Source organism: Chaetodon auriga, chromosome 7 (genome assembly GCF_051107435.1).
Source record: "Chaetodon auriga isolate fChaAug3 chromosome 7, fChaAug3.hap1, whole genome shotgun sequence".
Classification (NCBI taxonomy): domain Eukaryota; kingdom Metazoa; phylum Chordata; class Actinopteri; order Chaetodontiformes; family Chaetodontidae; genus Chaetodon; species Chaetodon auriga.
Window position 1 is genome coordinate 2025464 of NC_135080.1, and position 22574 is coordinate 2048037.

The window sequence follows — 22574 nt, forward strand, 5'->3', positions numbered from 1 at the left end:
TGTGTACTCACATCTGAGGAGCTGAGTTGCTACCTGTGTGTGTGTGTGTCCACCCCTCAATGTGTGCATGAGCTGCTGCTATGAGAAGATGATGATGAAATATTACAGCCCCACAGCAGTGAAGTCTTCTCAATTTGTTCCTCGCTGTGTTATGAGAAAGTACAGAAGGAGATTAGCGCCGGCACAGATTGTATTTGCAGAAATCTGTCATGCTCGTGTTGAACTACTGGATGTAAAACAAAGTATTCGATAATAAATTAATCCAATTCAGCCTTCTGAAGATAAAAATGAGGGCATGAAGGTGTTGGGAAACAGCGTTATTTTTAATTATAGCCATCACACACCGTCAATAATATTTGCATCATTATTGCATTGCATTTTTGCATCTTTAGTTTGAATTAATTTATTCATGTAAACAGTTTTATTTTTATCATGTAACAGCTCAATGTGAACATGAGTGTCACATTTCTGCCGTTCAAACGAAACGTGGATTTAATCTCCCTCCATAAAAAGAGTTGTTGAGTTATTTTGTGGCGTTTTAAAGAGGAACCTGCTGTTTCTCATGAGGGCGGAACATGAAGGAGCACACATGCTCCCACAGCTGATCTTTAGGGAGGTGCTGTTGTCACTGGGAGGTTAAATGAGAGGTGAGTGAAGCAAGTGGTCCGGGGCCGGATGCCCTCTCTTTACCCCCCGACACCTCGGTGGGAGTGCGCAGTGCCAGGCCGGGCCAGCAGCAGCAGCAGTCGACGCATCATCGCACGTACTTTACGCACACTGGATGCAGAGACCCGGTCGAAGATGATGCTCAGACCGGCTCAGATGGGCTTTCTCTCGGGCTTCATGTATCAGGTAGCGGCGGTATGGTTGCCGGTACTCGTGTAAAATGCTCTGGAGCAGACCGGGTGTGCTGGTCGGCCTAGCTGAGCTCGGCTGCTGCTGCTCGCCTTCGCCTCTCCCATTTCTATTCTAGTACTTTTTTATTGTAGCTTTATTATTTCCAGGTCAAAATCTCAGTTTCCTGTGCGGCTTGTTTGTACTAAAAATGGCCGGAGATGGCGGCGCTCTGAAGGATATCAATGAGATTAAATCCCAGTTCCGGACCAGAGAGGGTTTCTACAAGCTGCTCACCCTCTCGGACTCGCAGCAGCGGGGCGGGCTGCCGCGGGGTCCGTCCGCCGGAGCCACGCTGGGCCCAGGGGCTGGACCCGGTACGATACCCGGCGGAGGGGTCGGGCTGCTGCAGGGGCCCGGGGCTGCCGCCGCCGCCGCTGCCGCCGCCGCCGCCTCCTCCTCTTCCAATGCCGCAGCCAACTCCTCTCCGGCGGGCTTCCTGCCGCCGGTCCGGGTCTCCATGGTCAAGCTGCAGCCCGAAGACCCGAGCGAGGAGTCGGAGCGGGTGTGCTTCAACATCGGCAGGGAGCTGTATTTTTACACGTACACCAACATCAAGAAGGTGAGCCTGCTCTCCCTGCGGCCAGAGTGACAGATCGGATGGTCAGGCTTAGCTTAGCATGCTAGCCTGCATTGCTAATTTGATGTCGTTAGCTCGTGTTTCGTCATCTTCCTAAACTGAGCCTCTGCTGCTGGTGCTGCACAGAGCTAGCCAACGTGCTCACGGTCAGTTTCTGTATGGTGTGCACTGCAAAATGGAGAGGCTGGTGGTTTGTCTGAGCGGACCGTGAATGGTGCATCTTCCAGGCGGATGCACGGTGTCAGCGGAGGCTGCAGGGGAGCGACAGTACGAGCAGGAAGAAGAGGACCGACAGCTCTCCATGCACTGCATGTCTGCTGAAAGCATGTGAGCCACAGGCTGCTGCTCCTCTCTGCTGCACGTTCACTGTTAACACACTGAGGATGTAGCTTGCTGGTGTTGATATTTTATGATGATTCAGTTTCTAATTTACGATGAGATGCTGCTGAGTTTAAAACCTTCAGCCTCACACTGCATCACAGGCTCTGCTGTCCCCTGACCCTCCATGGAGCAGATTAAACACTGATTTAAAAGTCAGAATTCAGTGTGAAAATCAACTATTCCCAAGCTTTCAGTCTGTTGTAATGTGTCTCATAGTCCACATGACAGACATCTGATATTGTGCATCAGATGTTTGTGTTGACCGGACGCTCGCCTGAGGGAAGGATCTGCATTTGTCCTCCGGTTTCTCCTCACAGAGCTTGTTTTTAGCATCGCTAGCATGCACCAAGGAATTTTAGAGGGCTGAAATTGCTTGCAGCCAGTTGCACCGCTTGCTTCTTAATGAGGAATGCTAATAACCCATTTAGGACAAACTGGAGGACGAATGTAAAAAGCTTGTCCTCCTCTAACGTTGCACGGATCAATGAGGGCAGACGCTGGAACTTAGATTTGTCATTCTGGGTCATCCAGAAGTTACTCCACAAGTACAGTAACTGTGGTTCATGTTCACATGCAAACAGTCAACAGTGTGAAGATACACGTCATCGTCATCGATGTACTGAACAGTCAGAGTTCACTCAGTGTCTGCATTCAGCCAGCACACCATGTAGTACATCATACTACAACTTTACATCCTCAAAATTCAGGGGTTTGTAGCCTTTATGTGAAGGAGGAGATGATGTCTGTAAAGTCTGAGTCTTCCCTGCTGCCAACATGAAGTACTGACTGCTACCTAAACCGAAGTCCTGATCAGATGCCTGTTGAGCAGTGATGACTTCCTACATTTCCCAGAATCCCTCCTTGTGCCCCTGCAGACATCAGTGGTGGAAACACCTGCACACTTCCTCTAAACCACAAATTTATTTAAAAGATGGGTTACCATTTTTAAAGTCTGTCTTAAAGCACCAGTGTGCAGGTGTTAGTGACATCTATCACCTGAATACCCCTCGCCTCAGCCCTCTCCTTCCAAGAGAACCTACAGTGGCCTTGAAAGGCGCTCTCTGGAGTCATTGGTTTGTCCATTCTGGGCTACTGTAGAAACATGATGGACTCTGTGGAAGATATAGATAATATTTCTGCCGAGAGATCCCAATAAATCCGACACACTCGACCTTCAGAACAACACTCCGATGCCTGGAGATCGCTTCCTGACAAGCGTCTGATGGAAGAGACAAACTCCACAGCCGGAGCAAAAACGTCCAGCAGGTTTATCTGAAGCTGATGAAACCGTGTTTCTGTGCTGAGCTGCACCAGAGGGCGAGTAACGTAGTGAGGTATTAAAGAAACAGGCCGCTGAAGCCTCACATTAACATCATCAGGCTCTGGAATGTGTTCAGAACAAGGATTTTTACACTTGCAGCACTTTAGGAAGGGATCCGTATGAACGGGAGTACAACAAAAAACTGCTTCAGTGCTCATGTGGACGCCTTCAGTTTCAGTGTGAACCATCCCGTAGATGGACAACGTGTCGCAGATTTCCTGTCAGTTAGTTATGTTTTATTGGGCGTGATGAGTGTTTTCTTTGTGGTGTGGTTGATCGTGACTCCCTTTGTGAATATTTAAATCATGACAACAAGGACTGCAGTGTAATCCAGAATGACTTGAGCAAACCTTCAGAGACCAGGTGTGACCTTTAGGTGTGCTGGTGGTGGGTGGACCGATAACCTAGAAACACTCCTGCAGCCATGTTGCTTTCTGGTGTGTAGGACGCATCAGCGTCTCCCTGTACGCCTGCTGACCGTCAGCACACAGAGCGGCAGCAGAAAGAGACCTTTGTTCCTTCGATCTGTCGCCAAAACCTGATGTTTCCGTTGATCTTGTGTGTGGATGAAAAATGGTTTTATGTCACACTCTGCTGCAGGTGGAGACACCTCAGCGTGCTGCGCTTGATGAGTATTTGTCAAAATATAAAAAAATATCACCGATTAATGCATGGGCACAGAAATGTGATTGTCAGCAGGTGTTTGTTGCTGTGTTTCCTTGTCAATGACACCCCTTAAGACCCCCTGAACGTGATGCCGTGGTTCTCTCTCTGCAGGCTGTAGACCTCAGTAAGCCGATAGACAAGAGGATCTACAAAGGGACTCAGCCGACGTGTCATGACTTCAACCAGTACTCGGCCACGGCAGAGAGCGTCGCCCTCATCGTGGGCTTCTCAGCCGGACAGGTCCAGTATCTCGACCCCATCAAGAAGGAGACCAGTAAACTCTTCAATGAGGAGGTATTGTGCTGCGTGCTCAGCTTTGTGCCGCTGTGATTAAATCCTGCTGTAAAGCGTCAGAACAAATTCGTCATTCTTGTGTCATTTTTTTTTTTTTTTTTTGCCCCAGTTTGGATGCTTCAGAATTCAGACAGTCTTCATCGTTTTCCCTCCAACATGCTTTGTTGTTTCCACATTCTTCCACTGCGTCTCCTGAACTGCCTCTCTGTGTAATGGGATTCTCTTTAATGGGATTCCCAATTGAATTTAGGAGATGTGTGTGTGTGTGTGTGTGTGTGTGTGTGTGTGTGTGTGTGTGTGTGTGTGTGTGTGTGTGTGTGCATGCTTTGCGTGTCTCCTGAATCTGTTCACCTCTCTTAGTTTTGCCTCTCTACATCTTTTTCTCTCCTCCTCTTCCACCTCCTGGTGTCTCCTGTTTGTCTCTTTTCCCTCTCTGTACTTTATATTCTGTCGTTTTTGATCACGTTTTGCTCACAATGAGGCGACTCTACGTGATGTTCTCATAAAAGCACAATCAAATCTAAAATCAAAGTTTGATATTTTTTCTCTTTTTCTTTTCCTCCACTCTCCTTCCCATCCTCCTTTCATTCATATTTTTCTCCTTCTCTCTTCCTCCCTGTCCTTCTCCTTCTGTCCACTTCCTCACATTTTCCTCCGTCCACCTCCTTCCTGTCGTCCAGAGGTTGATAGACAAATCCAAGGTGACGTGTCTGAAATGGCTTCCCAAATCGGAGAACCTGTTTCTGGCCTCCCACGCCAGCGGCCACCTCTACCTCTACAACGTGGACCACCCGTGTGGCACCACGGCCCCGCAGTACTCTCTTCTCCGGCAGGGCGAAGGCTTCGCCGTCTACGCCTGCAAAACCAAGACGCCGCGCAACCCGTTGTTACGATGGGCGGTGGGTGAAGGAGGCCTCAACGAGTTCGCTTTCTCCCCAGACGGTGTGCACGTGGCGTGCGTGGGCCAGGACGGCTGCCTGCGCGTCTTCCACTTCGACTCGATGGAGCTGCAGGGGGTGATGAAGAGCTACTTTGGCGGGCTGCTGTGCGTGTCATGGAGTCCTGATGGGAAATATCTCGCCACAGGCGGAGAGGATGACCTGGTTACTGTCTGGTCGTTTGCAGAAAGTCGTGTGGTCGCGAGAGGTCACGGCCACAAGTCCTGGGTCAATGTGGTGGCGTTTGACCCCTTCACCACTTCCCTGGAAGACGACGAGCCCATGGAGCTCAGCGGCAGTGAGGAGGACCTCCACCAGGGGGCGCCAAATAACTCCATGCACTTCGGCCGGGTCCGAACCAGCAGCACATTGTCGCGTCTGTCCCGGCACAGCTCGAAAGGTGGCGGCTCTGCGGCGGTCACGTACCGGTTCGGCTCAGTGGGGCAGGACACCCAGTTCTGTCTGTGGGACTTGACGGATGATGTGTTGTACCCCCGCCTGCCGCTGTCCCGTGCCTTTACTAACACTTTTGGACCCTCGCTGTCCAACTCCGGCAGCGGCGGGATCAACAGCACTTCAGGTGGGGGAGGAGGTGGAGGTGTTGAGGGGCACCATCACCCACCTAACACCAACACCGGCACCTCCAACCCACCGACGCTCCCCTTACCGCTTCCTCGCTCCCTTTCTCGCTCCAACTCTCTGCCCCACCCTGCGGTGGCAAACGCCTCCAAAGGCCAGGGCACCTCGGAGGGCGGCGGAGGAGGTGGAGGAGGAGGAGGGAGCAGCAGCGGAGGAAACAGCACACCCTTCAGCATCGGCCGCTTCGCCACGCTGTCGCTCCAGGAGCGCAAGTCGGACAAGTCCGGTTGCAGCAGTGGGGTGGAGAAGGAGCACAAGCGGTACCACAGCCTGGGCAACATCAGCAAAAGCAACGATAAGATCAACGTGGCGCCGAGGAGCAACCGGCTGGACGCCGCCAAGGTCCTGGGAACCACGCTGTGCCCGCGCATGCACGAGGTGCCGCTGCTGGAGCCGCTGGTGTGCAAGAAGATTGCACACGAGAGGCTGACGGTGCTGGTGTTCATGGACGACTGCATCATCACAGCCTGCCAGGAGGGGCTCATCTGCACCTGGGCACGGCCGGGGAAGGCGGTAAGTCTTCAGTCAAGCCTCTCATTGGACGGTGAGGCAAATCAGCACTGAGGCTGCAGCTGACAACTGCTTTCACTGTGATTGTGTTCATTATTGATTAGTTGATTTATGGTTTATTCAGTGAAATGTTAGCAAACTGAAAAATGCTTCAGAAGCCGAAGTGACTGCAGGCCAAAGTGATTTCAATGATTATCACGTTTTAAAAGCTACAATCACAGAACTTTTATCTGCACAACTAAACGATTTCAGCAATCAGTGGAAATTTGATCAAAATGAAACATGATGAAGACAAACAGAAACCAGCTGGAGGGAACACAGCTGCTGATGAAGAGGTGCAGCTGATTGAAGTGAAGCTCAATTCTTTATTCTTCCTGAAATGATTTTTACATGAAGAGTCTCGTATTTAATTCTTTATATAGAAGGAGAATTCCAGTCACTTATTTCAGGACATTCATCATGAAGCTGTGATCAGCTCGTAGCCTCTAAACTGTTTTCCCTCTCAGGTCAACAGCTTGTTCTGAGCAGTTTGACACCTGGTGGATGTTTCAGGCTGAAGGAATGACTCAACAGTTGGACATGATTTCACCTTTTGATCTTCCTGCTCTCAGAAGTGGAGGACAGATCTTCGTATTCTGGTTTTCTAACTTGGTTTCATGTTTTCTCTTTGTGTTCAGAACTTGACAGCACAGAACGGGAACTCTCCGAGCGGCACGGTGGTATAGCTGGAGGAGAAGCTTTGCACTCATCCCCAGTCCTTCCTTCCTTGTCTCTTCGCTGTCCAACACCTTCTCCACCCATCCTCACAATCAGGGGCCAGCCACCAGAGACCTACCCCGCCTACCACAGCAGTATTAAACCCTCAGTATTACTCTCTGTACCTGTCACGACCCAAACCCTGATTCCTTTTGCTCGCACGGCGGGCAGTTTGGTGGGAAACACTTCCTGAATCGTCGGCACATGAAGTATGAAACTAACATCCAACAGATTTTTGAAGCCTTCAGATAAACCGAAACTTAACAAGTCAGCTGCTCGTCTTTGGAACAAATGCTTGAATATTAGCAAAGAGGCTAGCTAGCATGTGAAGCAGTCAACAAGGTTCTGGTAGCTCGCTACAGTGTGGTCAGGAATATGCATGACATGGCCAAAAGTATGTGGACACCCCCTGTGACGTGGGGCTGTTTCATGGTTTGTGTTGGGCCCCTCAGTTCCAGTGAAGTCTCCATACGTCAGCATACAGTCACACTTTAGACAACAGTGTTCTTCCAACCCTGAGGCAGACCTGATCCGCCAGCATCAGTGCTCAACCTCATCGGCGCTCTTATGGCTGAGTGGGAGCAAATCCCTGCAGCCGGGTTCCGACATCGGATAGGAAGCCAGAACCGTCATGGTGTCGCTTTAGATTTAAGGGACTTGTTCCTGTACGTTTGATCAGTTAGGAACCTGAACCGTGTGACGTCATCGCGGTGGGCAGCGGTCGAGCGGCGCCTCGCTGTGCTTCGTCTTCAGGGAGCGTTTCCCACCTCGAGCCTCCGTGGGAGTAAAGTTTATTCCCGGTGCTTCGGCCCTCTGCCTTCACTTCACCCCCCGTGATTCTCTGCAGAAGGACTGCGTGGAACAAACAGATGGTTTCTCCTTCTTTGTGTCTGCAACCCTGAAGCTACAAGGAGCGAGCAGCAGGCCAGCCTCCGCCTTCATCCGCCCCCCGCCCCCCCCATCCCCCTACATGCAACAGACACTGCGAACGCCACGGCCGTTGTATTTAAGTTATTTATTTTATCACAAGACTGTGTAGTAATTTATAATGTAAATACTGAAAATACTCTATAAATACAAAGAGGACAAACCTGTATGGAAATAATGACTTGACAGCAAGGAAGAGAAGAAGAAGCGGAAAGATGAAGAATATTAATATATGAAGATCCTTCTATTGTACATAGCAACAGTTAAAAATTGAATGTCTGCTGTTTTAGGGAACTTGAAGATGTCAATGTGTTTTTATTGCGTGTGATAGAGTTCCTTGAGTTGGTCCCAGACGGCGCGCTGGGTTTAATCTGTCGACTGAAGCGGAAGTGTCTCGTGACTTTTTAGAGAAACTGACTCCTCGAGCGCAGAGAGCAATATTGAGAGCGGCTGCTCGCTGTACATCTCAGCCGAGAAGGTCCTGAACGTCGCGCGTGGACAAACAGCATCTTAATGAATAACCTGCTCACGAACAAACAAACACTCACTCTTGCACATTCCGGACGTAGAACTGCTCTCTCTCACACACACACACACACACACACACACACACACACACACACACCCCTCATGGTGTAACGTCATACGTTCTGTGTCTTGGACTCCATTCCTGTTGCACCTGATTGCCTCTTGCAAGAATTTGCACATACAGTAAATCCACAGTCCATCCTGAGCTGCCACCCGTGTTCTTGTCTTGTCTGATTGGACGTCCGTGCAGAAACGCCTCCCGTAACGCCGCCGTTCCCCGCCTGAAAACAGCTTTTTGATTCTGCTTGCTGATTCTGGTGCTTCTTGAATCTCTGAAATGATCTGAATCTGTTGCACAAACCACAGATAGTCTCTGTAGATTTGGGCCTGAAAGTATGATTGAGTCATTTTTGGTTTTGTTTGTTTTTTCTGGAGTTGGACGAGCAAACGTGAGCAGATTTTGAAGAAGACAGGACAGAAACTCTGCATGCTGATACCATGCTGCATGAAAAGCTTCATCACACTGAACAGACTGAACGGTTTGGGTTCTTAACAGTTCGTGTTTTTCACATCTGTACCAATTTAAGAGACGTTAGCAGCAAAGGATGCAGCCGTCTGTCTGTCCACCGCTGTGGTCCAGACTGAAAACAGTTCATGTGTGGATGCACTTCATGAAACTTTGTCCAAACACTCTCAGTGAGATGAATTCTGCTGATTTTACATCTATTATTTATGACCAAAAGCCTGCAAACTCACATTCCCATCAGCCTCAGCGGTCCTTTGTGTTTAATAGTGATGGACAGATGTTAGCGTGCTAACATGCTAAGCTATGATGAACAAACATCAGTGTAGAGTTAGCGTTTAGCTGACGGAGCTGCTAGCGTGGCTGTGGACTCTGAGGCCTTCACAGAAAAGCTGCGGTGGTCTCCGTCCCTGCTTGTCTCTTATTGTTCTGTCACCACTTTGTGACTCTGGCACAGGAAGTCTAAGGCCCGCCTGCAAGGCTCTGATTGGCTCGGTTCTTATGCAAACTGGAAAGCTATTCGTAAACAGGCCGCAGTGACTTCATTTCACTGATCTGTTCCGTCTTCTGTGACGCTGAGACACGTCACATGACCTGTTGTAAGGCTGCAGGTTTGAATGTTGAGGAATGGGAATTGAAAAGCATCTTAAATGATGAATAACTGCTCGTTATAAATGTGAGGCTGGTAAAGAAATGACCCCTCGCTGATAATCAACAAACCTGCACGCCAAACCATCGCCGCTCACCTCTGAACCATCAGCCACAGAGAGAGAAAGGCCTGCAGCAGTTCTCCTTCAACACGCCTCCAGTTAACAAACCACTGCCTCCTCCTGGCTCTGACATGTACGAAAGCTGAATGCTGGCAGTATTTTAATCTGCGTTTGTGGTTTTTCTTTATTTTTTGTGAGTTATCGAATTTCCTGTCTGACAACATATCCTATAAATAGCAGAGTACCTTCCAGGACTGCCGGAGCCAAGGTTGTGCCCTTGGAGCTGCAGACGAACCACCAGGCTCCTCACGCTGTGGAGCCGGCGTGATGGTGCTGTTGCAGCCCATATACTTGCCTTTGCTCATGAGCTCTGGGGTCAGTCTCGACTAAATTAACGCTTCATCACAACATCAGAGATACGAGTTAACGCTAGATGTGCTCTCTGTGGACGTTAAAGGGAAACGCTCGACCCAAACAGGCGTTTAGAAGTTTGATCTGAGGCTCTGTTCCCACGTTTCAGCAGACGTGGAGGATTCATCATCTGCAGAAGGTCAGGCAGATGTGTTCCTGACTGCACCGAAGTCAGTCTGTCAGAACTCATTCAGAAGTCTCCTCTCGTCTGATTCTCATGTCTCACACAGTTTTTTTTGGTCACTTCTTCTTGAAGCTTTTCTGTGCGATTCACGTGGAAACAGGTGCATTTGTTTATCAGCGAGCTCAGGTCCAAAGTTCAGATGAAATGTGAGAGAAGAATCAACATCAAACCAAAAGAGATCAAACTGCAGCTTTTCCAGTTTGACTTGACTCTGCTGCACAGGCGGTTTGAGGAGCCTGATGGGACAGTTTAGGCTCTTTCTAACATTTGGACTATGAAGTGCAGGAGGTCACGAAAAGATGCTCCTCACATGAAGTCAGCACTCGCTCCTGAAGATCGACTTTCAGTGTCTCAGCCAAGGGTTTACGCTTCTTTCTGTGCTTTAAAAACAACCGTTTAACCTAATTTCAGCTGCGTAAAGCTGCTTTAGTCAGAGTCAGCTGACAGGTGAAGGTAAACAGCAGTGAATACGAGATAAATGGATGATGATTTGGCTGTAAGAGCATCAGGATTTAGTCTAAGGGGCTTTGAGCTCTTTAAAAGCACTGAAGTGAAGCAATCACAGCCGAGTTTCCACCTGAGAAAATTCAGTAATTCACCTGTTCGGTTTGCTGTGTTCAGGCAGAAAATCCAAAAACGAAATAATCTGGGATGTCAGAGAACTCTGAAAACCAACATTCAGTCACATTTCTATTCAGTTTGTCGTCATTTCAGGCCGAATCGAGACATTTATTATCCCTCTGTGTCTGTGTGTGTAAAATATGCACTCTGTTATCCCCATACAGGTATCCCATGCATGGACACACACGCACACACCCACCCACACACACACGCTTTCACACACACTTTATGCCTGTTCTGGTGGGAGTTATAACAGCAGAATGACGTCACTGTATCCAGTTTGTATATGGAGATCTGTTATTAAAACGTTAAACCTGAAACCTGTGTGTGTGTGTGTGTGTGTGTGTGTGTGTGTGTGTGTGTGTGTGTGTGTGTGTGTGTGCAATCAGCTCTTAGTTGTTCAGAATAGATTACGATGCTGTTTAATTGCAGCCCCTGTGTTGTTCAGACTCTGATGGTCGACAGGGGGCGACACACACAAACACAGTCACTTCCACTGCTTCCGGCCGCTGAGGAGGAAGAAAATGACCCTTACACCCGAGAAAACACGAAGCTTGTCGACGTGACGTGAGCCATGTCGTCCGATGAGAGTGTCAAGTCAGACACAGTAAGACCGGAACTCAACAGATGTATAAAATAAAGGCTGTCAGGAAAAGGAGATTTGGGCCCACTTGAATTTCAGCCAATGTAATTATTCAGTTAATATTTTCATCAGTAATCAATAATACAAATAATTATTAATCTAATATTTATTCCGTGAAATGTCAAAAATAACAATAATAATAATAATACCTCCCCACTAATGACTGAAATTAAAAAACGGTTTTGTTTAGGGACAAGTTACCACTGTATCAGTCTGATGATTAAAAGGATTTTGTTGGCCTCACGTGAATCCCAGCATAGCTTTGACCAACTCAAGGTGCAGTGACTAAGAACACCTGTGTGCGTGTATAATCGACACTAATGCATCATACAGTTAGAAAATAAAAGTAACAGGTCACCATAGCTGATGAACAGTCCAAAATAACCTAAAACATAAATACACAAGTGCAAGCTCTCAAAACTGAGCTCAATGACAGAGCTTGAGTAAATATACTAAGATAAGATAAATTAAAATGCATCGTCGTAGTATCTGGAAGCGGCGATGTCAGAAGGAGACTTTTATTTTGGAAATGAACGGAAGCAGAACGGAACTCTACAGTAATGAGCTTGACTATTAACAGTGATGAAGCGCTGGACGGCCGCTCCGTGAGCAGTCTGAACATGGAGGAGAAAGAAGAGGCCGTGGCCGTCAAACGGTGAGACTGATTCATCCAATCACACCTTTAATGTCTTTTATCGTCTCTGGAGTCGTTTTCTTTGTTCACTGTAACTTTCCGACATGACAGCAGTGGTGCACGCGGCGCTCTGATATGTAGTATTTTAGGGTTTGATCAGTTTCACCCACAGCTGCTCTGTTCCGTCTGTGTGAGTGAAGAGCTCCTGTAATGTCAGGTACAGGTGTTTGTTTGTGGCTGTCAGGAGTAAACAGTTGTTTACCTGCTGCTCAGCCTTTGTCCGTCAGTGGAACCACAGATCACAGATCAGATTTCATCTTAAATGTTCGTCAGATTCTTCTTTCAAGATTTAGAGATCGTTGAAAGCCTGCAGGCTGAGAGACAACATGAGCTGCTCTCTGCTCTCAGCAGCTTTATTTCCGCCACGCCTGGAATCTGTAACATTAACCTCCGGAGTTTAATGCAAACAGCTGGAAATAACTGCACGTGCACGACCCGAGGCGACCTGCAGTGTGCAGGTGAGCAGAGAGCACCTGGACTCACCTGCAGTGCACTGTGATGCCGGCTGCGTGAGGGGAAAAGTAAAGATGAGATGAGTTTGCATGTATTTATAAAACAGTGAGAATCCTCATTGTAAATGTAATCTGCATAAAATTAATCAAGTATTTTGATAATTGATTCATCATTCAGGTCGAATTTCATAAAAAAAAATGCCGTAAAGCTGCTGGATCTCACGTGTCCAAAGCCTTTGTTTGTGTCATGTGACCGTGAACTTTTGGTTTGGACTGCTGGCCAAAACAAACCGCTTGGAACACAGAACACACTCTTATTGTGTCATATTGTGTGTGTGTGTGTGTGTGTGTGTGTGTGTGTGTGTGTGTGTGTGCCGTCACACACGTTGACTGAACATCAGTGTGCTCCAACGCAAACAAACAAGGCCTGGTTTAACCCTCATCCACAGTTTAATATATGTGTCAACAGGTGTGTGTGTGTGTGTGTGTGTGTGTGTGTGTGTGGAGTCTCTTTTTTCAGGACTTCCTCATACATCCCTCCCCCCCCCCCCCCCTCTCTCTCTCTCTCCCTCTCTCTCTCTCCTGAGGACATTGTGTTCTCTGTGAAGGAGGCCGACCTGTTGGTTAGCCTTCACCTTGCAGTTCACACACACACACACACACCCCCACTGCACAGACTGTGTGTGTGTGTGTGTGTGTGTGTGTGTGTGTGTGTGTGTGTGTGTTTTCCCCTCTCACACACTTTCTGCTTCTGCAAATAAACAACTGCTTACATTGAGTAATAGCAGTTTGTTCTCCAGCACGCGCATGCATATACACACACACACACACTCACACACACACACACACACACACACACACACATTGAGCAATCACAGTCTGAGTGAACACTGTGTTCTCGGAGTGTTTGACAGGTCATTATTATGACGGAGTTGTAGTTTTACTGTTAACATGAGCAGTAGTATCAGTAGTGCTGTTAGCAGCTGACGACGCCGGCTTAGGCTTTAGGAAGTTCTGAGATTTCTCAACGTTTTTAGCCGTTTTTTTTGACAAACTGATTGTGGGAGTAATCAATATATTAATTCAGTATGAAAATAATCATGAGCTGAATTTGTTTAGGAAGAGAAGAAGAAGCTCGTTCAATCAGTGAGATCTCTGGGAAACGAGTTTCTTTCCAGCTCCAGCGATAAACAAACCAAATCCCCCTGTGGTGTGCGTGTGTGTGTGTGTGTGTGTGTGTGTGTGTGTGTGTGTGTGTTGCTCGCAGTGGTATTTGATGATGGTTTGTATTTATGTGTGTCACGAGATTATTTCTGAAGTGGCGTCCGGCTGGTGTCCCCTGCGTCCTTCTTCTTCTTTGATGTGTTTAATGACTTTATTTGAGTCCATCTGATTGGTTCTGTGGATTGTGTTTGAGGAGCGCGTTCATGCTGTGTGACGTGACTGCATGTCCACAAACTGTTGAGACATGAAACCCTGCTTTTGTTCTGTCAGCACGTGTTTGTGATTCAGGCCAAAGCAGGTCAGGACAAATGGAGGGAGGGAGGGAGGAGGGAGGAGGAGGAGAGAGGAGGAGATAGGGAAGAAAAGACAGCAAGGGAGGGAGGGAGGAGGAGGAGAGAGGAGGAGATAGGGAAGAAAAGACAGCAAGGGAGGGAGGGAGGAGGAGAGAGGAGGAGAGAGGGAAGAAAAGACAGCGAGCGAGGGAGGGAGGAGGGAGGGAGGATCTGGACGGCGTCCCACAGGCTGGAATAAATAACATTCTGTTCTCGTCAGTTTGGGACATTTTTCCCTGTTTTGTTGTCACTTCTGTTCCCAGGGAACGAGGCCTGCTGTGGGCCTGAAGAGTCCAGGATTTAAGACTTTAAAGGGCAACAGTTCAGGTTTCTGAAGGCTGAAAGCTGGCCCTCCACATCAGAGTCAACACAGATCACATGAGCTGAGAGAGAATTTTGAATTGACTTTTTGATGGTCGATGTGAAACGAATTAAAATTCTCATTAAAAACAGCTTTTAATCGCTGGAGTCACTGAATGAATGAATGAATGAAGCCGCTTTAACGATGCTGAAGAGGAAAACTGTGACTGGTGCAGCTGAACTTTAAGGGTTCAGATTTAGTTTAATGTCCATCTGTCCTGTGGCTCTCCTCTTCCTCCTCTTCCTCCTCCTCCTCCTCTTCCTCCTGTAGGACCAGTTCGGAGCAGAGGAAGCTCCGCTCTCGAGATGCCGCCAGATGCAGGCGGAGTCAGGAGACGGAGGTGTTTTACGAGCTCGCTCGCACTCTTCCTCTCCCCCGTCGAGTCTCGACACACCTGGACAAATCCGCCATCATGAGAGTCGCCCTCAGCTTCCTGCAGATGCACCGCCTCTTCCGACCAGGTGAGCAGAACTTCCCCAGGTGCCGTCTGCTGCTTTCTCAGCTTTTATTTTGTATTTTTCATTTAACGTCTGTGCGAACCTTTTGTGGGACCTTACCTGCAGCTATAGTCTGTACATTTACATGAAGTCATGCTTTTAATTTGAAATGTTTGCCACGCTCTGTTTGCTGTAACACACCAGGAGAGAATCAGAAAGAGGAGTCTGAGGAGGACGAGGAGGAAGATCCAATGGACGCTTTCTACCCTCAGGCGCTGGCTGGCTTCATCATGGTGATGACCGAGGAGGGAGACATGATCTACCTGACGGAGAACGTCGGCAGACACATCGGCATCACACAGGTACACGAGGACGGAACAAGAAAACTGGTTCAACACTCTGATAAAATCAGTCGGCGTCAACATTTCCACCAGATCAGCCAGCGCTAATTTCCCATAACACCCTGCTGCACGTAGAAATGTGAGGAATCATCCCTTTAACAGCAAATAACAGAGATCTGGGGTCTCTGGTCAGCCCTCGCTGGCTGTCGCTTCACTTCACTGCTTCTTCTTCACTGTGTCTTTAACTGGACTCGGTGCTTTTACTGTAAGCCTCTGGGACAGAACGTGACCTGTTCTGAGAAACTCGAGCCGGGAGGGACGCCGTGCCTTCAGTCTATTCTTAGCTGTGTTTGAGATCAAGTTTATTATTGAAGCACGTCAAGGTTACGCTGACTGCATACACAAACACAGAGAGGAATGTTCTGTCCCGCTGCTGCTGTCGAGCTGATCTCACCCAGCGGCGGCTACATGCAGCGTCACCACCTCCCTCCTCCTGCCAGCGAAGGCGGAGTTTGTTTTGATTCATCCGACAGCACATTTAAAGAATCGTATCGTGTTTTCACTCATTTCCAACCTGAAACTGATGCATTACTCTTTGTGTGTCGCTGACAGTTGGAGCTGCTGGGACAGAGTATTTATGACTTTGTTCACCCGTGTGATCAGGAGGAGCTCAGAGACCTGCTGACTCCACGTCCAGGTCAGACGCACTGTTTCTTATTTCCATTAAACTCGTCACTAACAAAGTCGAGCGAGAAGAAGATTAGATTCTAGAGTCTGTCTGTATCTCCAGGACTTAATACCCTGTGCTGTGCTTGAGGCTATACTGGGCTAGTTAGCATTAGCATGCGCTTTCAGAAATTAATGTCCAATAAATGTTTGGGACATTAACAGTCACTCAAAGTCACTAGAAGCTGTTTAGTCTGAAAAAGATTTTTTCGGAATGATAAATGTTTGCAAGCAAAGAATTTAAGTGGAGAAACATCTGCGAGCTAGCTGCGTTAGCTTTGTCGTGTCGCTTCCAGGTTTGAGTAAGAAAGCACTGAAAGAACTGCAGAGTGAGAGGAACTTCTTCCTGAGAATGAAGAGCACGCTGACCAGCAGGGGGCGCACCGTCAACATCAAGTCCGCTGCGTGGAAGGTTCAGTATTAGCAAGACTGCATATAAACACACATACACACACTTAGCTCAATGCTAGAGTCCAGTGTGGACAAGCTGTCCAGCCAAGAGTGGTACTCTGAGCACACACACACACACACACACACACACACTCAGGGCTAAACTCCAGCCTGAAAGAGATACGAGCAGTCAGGTTGTGTGTGGCGTTCAGCCCAGTTCTCCTCACAGTGTACACACACACATCCACACACACTCTTTACAGCACAAACACACTCGCACGCTCACTGCAGAGCAGCAGATTGGTGTGTATTCACGCCTGATGCAGTAATACAGAGGAGCATTTTCTTTAATTGTCAGACAGTTTTGGACTGAAAGGAGAACGTTGGACTGTCTGACTTTAGTCTCTCGTCCGTTCCTTCAGGTTCTGCACTGTACAGGTCACCTGCGTCCGTTCGGTGGCGGCTCCACGTCGCCCCCTGCAGCCAGAGTGATGACTCTGCTGTGTGAGACCGTCCCTCACCCCTCCAGCGTGGAGTTCCCTCTGGACTCTTACACCTTCCTCACCCGCCACAGCATGGACCTGCGCTTCACACACTGCGAGGGCAGGTAGGACGAGGCCTCACCTGCTGCTGAAGCCTGTAGCTGAGATCGACCTTTGCCCTCCTCTAGGACGGGAGGCAAGAGAAAAGAGGTTCCCCTTTGGGAGAAATGTCAGAGAGAGAGGATTTAAAAAAAACCTCTGAACCTTTTTGTTTGAATTTTTCATTCCTCCGTTGTTTTTTCCTCCATCGTTCTGTTTCCAGGGTGACAGAGTTGGTGGGATACAAACCTGACGATCTGATTGGCCGCTCGGCCTACGCGTTTCATCACGCGCTCGACTCTGATCACGTCAACAAGAGCCTGCACACACGTGAGTCTCAATCTGTGTGTTTGTGTGAACTGTACTACTATTCTGAATATATTCAGAAGCACAAAGCACGTAGTAGTAGTAGTAGTAGTAGTAGTAGTAGTAGTATATGTACATGAAGGTGTAGCTCTACTTTTAATACGCAAAATCTGTCACTGAAAGATGTTGAAGCTCATGAAAATGAGCACATTTGAGCCTTTTCACCATCTTTGTGTAAACACAGACTGTTTTCTGTCCCCGTCCGTCCGTCTGTCCACACTGTAGTGCTGTCCAAAGGTCAGGTGAGCACCAGCTGCTACCGTTTCCTGGCTAACAGCGGCGGCTTCGTCTGGGCGGAGACCCAGGCGACCGTCCTCTACAGCAGCAAGACGTCGCAGCCCGAAGCCGTCGTCTGCCTCAACTTCATCCTCAGGTACGGCGAGGGCAGGTCACATGACTCAGAGACAGAGCAGGTGATCACAGAGCTGTGACAGAAGATGTGGGACGTGAAGAGTTAACGTAAACGACGTGAGGATGTGGTGAATATACGTACAAACCCTCCTCTTCTTCTTCCTCCTCCTCTTCTTCTGCAGTGCCGTGGAGCAGCCAGACGTCGTTTTCTCCGTCGAGCAGATCCGGTGTGATCAGACTGATCCCTCGCCGGCGCTTGCACCAAAGGATTGTGGGCCGTCTGACGTCTGTGACTCTGACCCTGACGATGAGCGTCTGGCCAGTTCCGGTGAGACTGAGGACGTGGGTTCGAATCCCGGCAGCGCCGCAGAGCTCTTCTTCAAACTGAAGGAGAAGCCGGAGGAGCTTCTCCAGCTCGCTCCCGAGGCGGGAGACGTTATCGTGCCGCTGACGGGTGAGACAGCAAAAACGTTTGGAGATGATGAAGATGATCTCTGGAAAAGTGATTTTGCTCATTAATGTCATGACCGGCTCAAAACAGGAAGTGACTCTTATATCTAAGATTTGTACTTTTGTGAGTGTGACTTTTTCACGCAGACGCCTCATACATTAAACACAGAGTACGAGATCATTGTAATTAGAATATTTCCCTCATTTTACTCGAGGCTCGTCTGATTTTATCGGTTTTATGTGTTTTCTGTCAGATTTTGCTGAGCTGTCGTTCTTCAATCCGTCCGGTCCAGACTCGGTGCCGGACCACCCTCAGGATCTGTGTACTCCACAGCTGAGACAGCTCCTCTCCCCCATCTTCAACCCCCTCACCCCACCTTCATCATCATCCTCATCACCGCCCGCCTCCTCACCTGATCCTGAGCCGGTAAAAAGGAGCCTCAAGTCTTTTTAAATCTTTGAAAGCAACAGTTTCTCTGTCCGTCCAAGAGTTTCAACTCTTTATTTCTCTGTGTCTCAATGTGTCGACCTTCCTCAGAGCACCTTTGAGGAGGAGGAGGAGGAGGAGGAGGAGGAGGAGGAGGAGGAGATGGGCGAGATGGGTGAGATGGGCGAGATGGACGAGATGGACAAGATGGACACCAGCAAGGTGGAGAAGTTCTTTGCCGTTTGGCCAGAAGATGGTCAGAAGAAAGGAGAAATGCTGGAGGTGAGAGCAGAAACATGATGATGATGATGATGATGATGATGTTGATGAAGATGATGATGACGATGATGGCTGTTTTTACAGGTTACAGTGCTTCACATGGCTGAACCAGGATTCTGTACAGATCCTTCTATTGACTGTCTCACAGTAGAATCATGTTCTGGGCCATAAATGTAACCTGATGTTAAAAATCCAAAGTTGAGACAGTTTAGAAGAAAATGATCTTAAACTACCAGCAGTCATCATCATCATGGCGTCCTGCTCGATATCTGAACGCCGCTTCCTGTCTGTCTGTTGTCAGGACACAGAGGGGATGGACCTGGAGATGCTGGCTCCTTACATCTCCATGGACGACGACTTCCAGCTGACCTTCCTCAGCAGTTTGCCAGAAGAAGCCGACAAACCTTCGTCTGAACGCTCGGCTGTGACACCGGCGGTCGCAGTCAGCAGGAAACGGTACGACAGGCCGGTTCCTTCCCTCAGGTGGATGAATTGAATCCTCCTGTGGATTCAGCCATGTTTGATATGTCTGATAAGTTCACTTTGAGGAGGAAAACGCAGCTCGATTAAACTGAAGACGTTTATGAATCAGAAGAACAGGAAACAACTGGAATGCAGAGATCAGCATATTTCTTTCTTTTGTTTGAGGAAGTTCCTTCCAAAATGAGATAAACTTACATAAGAAGCACACTAATACTACTAATAGGACATTTCATAGTAATCCTGTGATAATGTCTGAAACGGTGACTGATCTCAACGTTTCAGAGGTCCAGACTGAAGCTAATGTTCATGACTGAGTTTGTCCTGAGGGGGGCGCCAGAGGAGAGGCTCAATCAAAAGCTTTAATCCTCTGTATGGCGTCCACTTTAGGACAAATTAGGACATGAGACTCAGCTTGCCAGGTTCATTTCTCCATTCTTCCCCACTTAAAGAGGAATCAGCGAGAGAACAAAGAATCAAATAAAAATTAGACTCAACATGGAGCCAAAGCAGTGAACACACACACACACACACACACACACACACACACACACACGAGCGGCACTGTTGAATACTGCAATACTGTCTTGAGCAAAGTGTGTGGTGTGGTTAGCAGCAGCCAAGTACTGTCCATTATTAAGAAACATTGGACACCTGCAGCCAATCAGAACAGAGGTTTCACTGGTATCTACTCTGTAACTGTGGGTTGTCTGTGTACTGAGATGAAGTACTTAATGCAGTAAACAGTCTAACAAAGCAAGTTCACTGTGTAAATGTCTCTCTGTCCTCTCTGTCCGTCTCTCATGAAGGACTCATAACCCAGATGAGGAGACGTCGTCCCAGCTGATGATTCAGGACAAGAGACAGAAACAAGATGCTTCCTCAGTAGAAGAGGAACTTCTTCTCAGCCACAGATTACTGGTGAGGAGGAGGAGGAAGAGGAGGAGGAAGGAAATGTGTTGATCAAGCAGCTTTTTTAAGAAGTTTACTTTAGAGAATGAAAGATCATCTTTCCGCCATGTTGAATTGATCAGTTTTGATGAACCACTGCATCACCTCAGCCTTGACTTGTTGGGGTGTCTCACCTCCGCCTGTGACCTCCACTTCAGGGCTGTCTGGATGAAACCGACCAATCAGATTTGGTCCTGGATCTGGGAGCGGGAGGGTGGAGTCGGCTGCTCACAGACAGAGACCCGCTGTTTGGAGGTGTGCAGGGACTCTGTGATACTGCAGGTAACACACACACACACACAGTGTCGGATATGTTGTGTGTACACAGTGCAGTCACATGATGCAGTTTTTGAAAGTTGTTGTGCTCTTTTGCATAATTCCTTCTGCTAACCAGAGTTAGCATCCATCCGTCGTCCACAGCTGCAGAGCCGTCAGGCTCGATTCAGAAGCGTACACATACAGAGCGACACAGGAAGTCAGGAACAGTGTCGTGAATCCTGTAAAGCTTCAAAATAGAACACGCTGTGCCCCCGAATGTACATCAACAATAAACACAATTACAACAAACAAAAAAGAAACCATTGAACTGCGAAGCCCACTGACCCAAATATCAAGAAAATGACCAAATCAGCCAAACCAGGCAGGCTAAACGCTTCTGAAACGGGTTTGCAGCCACGTGGAGGATGAACAAAAACAAAAACGCTTTGTATACATGAGATCCTCCTCCATGAGGTCCTAACACGTTTGTCTCGCTCTCTTTCAGCTCTGATGAGGGACATTTTCAGTCCCCGCCCACCTGACCTGTCGCCGCCTCTCTCTCCTTTGACCTGACGGAGATCTTTTCAGTCGAGTCGGCTTTGAGCGCAGAAGTCGGATCCGTCTGAAAACACACGCACACACACCGCAAACACGCATGAACATGAACTGACACATGCTGCGTCGCCATGACGTGAGGTTGGACGTGACTTCGTCGCCTGTAGCTCAACCAGGACGTCACCATGTGGGGTTGTTGGGTGTCGTCGAGCGGCGGCGGCGTCTGTCCGGTCTGCTTCTGGAAACGAGATGGTGCTAAACGCAGAACATTTCTCTGAGCAGCTTTCATCACATTTAATCTGTTTCAGTGCTTCTCTCATCATTTAAACATGTAGGAACTCCCATCATGCTCTGCTTTGACCTTGAGCCAACAGCTGTTTCCTGCAAACACACACACACACATTGTTTATTTCAGTGGCATCTTTTTACATCTTTTTATACATTTAAACCTTTTTAAAGAGTACGTTTATTACTGTGTTATCAAAAACCCTGATTCAACAGTCAGCTGGTTTGTTTTAATCATCCTGTGGTGCTGGGCGGACGGGGTTAATCTAACACTCCCTGTAAGCTAACGTGAGGCGATCAATCAGAAAACTCTGACACGTCACGGCTGTGAAACCTTTGTGTGATTTTTAACGTATAATCTGATCAACTTGTGTCCTGAAGCCGTTAATGAGAGTCAGCTTGTTCAGATAGAAAAGTACTTAAACACTAGTTTTCATGTTTTTGAGCTGTACGTGTTCAGTTGCAGTGATGTTTCTACTTCTGTCATTTTCTACATATGGAGCCTGTTTGAAAGGTGCAAACTGTCCTGATTCAGTGTAAAACCGTCGACTCTTCAGCTTTCTGTGCCTTTAAGGATCTGCTCTGAAGGTCTGCTGTGCTTTGAAACCAGGGAGGAAATGAAAGCTGTCTTTTGTTTTCACTGTTTGCCTTGTTAAGCTGAATAAAAGCGTTGAAGCAGGAGCTGCTGTGTGGTCTGTGAGTGGCGCCACCTGCAGGCCATGATCAGGAAACCAGGAACAGAACGTCCGTCCAGGAGCCGTCGCTCAGATGTTCATACTGACGGTTTAGGGCTGAACGAGCAGCAGTTTACGTCAGCCAGCCAACAAAAGTACAATATTTCTCTCTGAAATGTAGTAGAAATATAAAGTACTATAAGATGGAAATACCCAAGTAAAGTTCACATACCTTAAAACTGCAGTACACCACCTGAGTAAATGTACTTAATTACTTTCCACACTGTGTTTCAGAGAAAAACACTGTACTTTTTACTTCACTACAGTAATCTGAAGGTGTAGTTACACATTTCAGGCGTGAGCAGCTCCACTTATTTCCCCTCTGATCTCACATGGTTTCATTTAAAGAACTGAAACCTGAAGAGATCAAATCA

The 22574-nt window shown here is 48.0% G+C and overlaps 2 protein-coding genes across 4 annotated transcripts; both read left to right on the forward strand.

Moving 5' to 3' along the window:
- Positions 1-542: 542 nt before the first annotated feature.
- On the forward strand, positions 543-11195 carry LOC143323581 (WD repeat-containing protein 20). Its single transcript, XM_076735507.1, has 4 exons — positions 543-1456; positions 3954-4136; positions 4817-6226; positions 6901-11195. The coding sequence occupies exons 1-4, from the start codon at positions 1046-1048 to the stop codon at positions 6946-6948; spliced, it is 2052 nt and encodes a 683-aa protein (XP_076591622.1). The 5' UTR covers positions 543-1045; the 3' UTR covers positions 6949-11195.
- Positions 11196-12097: 902 nt separating this feature from the next.
- Positions 12098-22147, forward strand: hif1al (hypoxia inducible factor 1 subunit alpha, like). Of its 3 annotated transcripts, none has more exons than XM_076734749.1 (15): positions 12098-12181; positions 14860-15050; positions 15231-15388; positions 15980-16064; positions 16390-16505; positions 16906-17090; positions 17288-17394; positions 17656-17803; positions 17964-18235; positions 18486-18658; positions 18770-18940; positions 19239-19393; positions 20227-20338; positions 20527-20650; positions 21132-22147. In XM_076734749.1, the coding sequence occupies exons 1-15, from the start codon at positions 12147-12149 to the stop codon at positions 21197-21199; spliced, it is 2100 nt and encodes a 699-aa protein (XP_076590864.1). In that variant the 5' UTR covers positions 12098-12146; the 3' UTR covers positions 21200-22147. The 3 variants fall into 3 exon arrangements, with proteins under 3 accessions (XP_076590864.1, XP_076590865.1, XP_076590866.1); XM_076734750.1 differs by having other exon boundaries at positions 18782-18940; XM_076734751.1 differs by having other exon boundaries at positions 18788-18940.
- The last annotated feature ends 427 nt before the right edge of the window (positions 22148-22574 follow it).

Excerpts from the sequence above, each read along its gene's own strand:
- LOC143323581 (XM_076735507.1), top strand. The coding sequence starts at position 1,046 with ATGGCCGGAGATGGCGGCGCTCTGAAGGATATCAATGAGATTAAATCC. Across the intron at positions 1,457-3,953 it reads CGTACACCAACATCAAGAAG|GCTGTAGACCTCAGTAAGCC; the intron begins GTGAGCCTGCTC and ends CTCTCTCTGCAG. Across the intron at positions 4,137-4,816 it reads GTAAACTCTTCAATGAGGAG|AGGTTGATAGACAAATCCAA; the intron begins GTATTGTGCTGC and ends CCTGTCGTCCAG.
- hif1al (XM_076734749.1), top strand. The coding sequence starts at position 12,147 with ATGGAGGAGAAAGAAGAGGCCGTGGCCGTCAAACG. Across the intron at positions 18,236-18,485 it reads CGTTATCGTGCCGCTGACGG|ATTTTGCTGAGCTGTCGTTC; the intron begins GTGAGACAGCAA and ends GTTTTCTGTCAG. Across the intron at positions 18,659-18,769 it reads CCTCACCTGATCCTGAGCCG|AGCACCTTTGAGGAGGAGGA; the intron begins GTAAAAAGGAGC and ends GACCTTCCTCAG.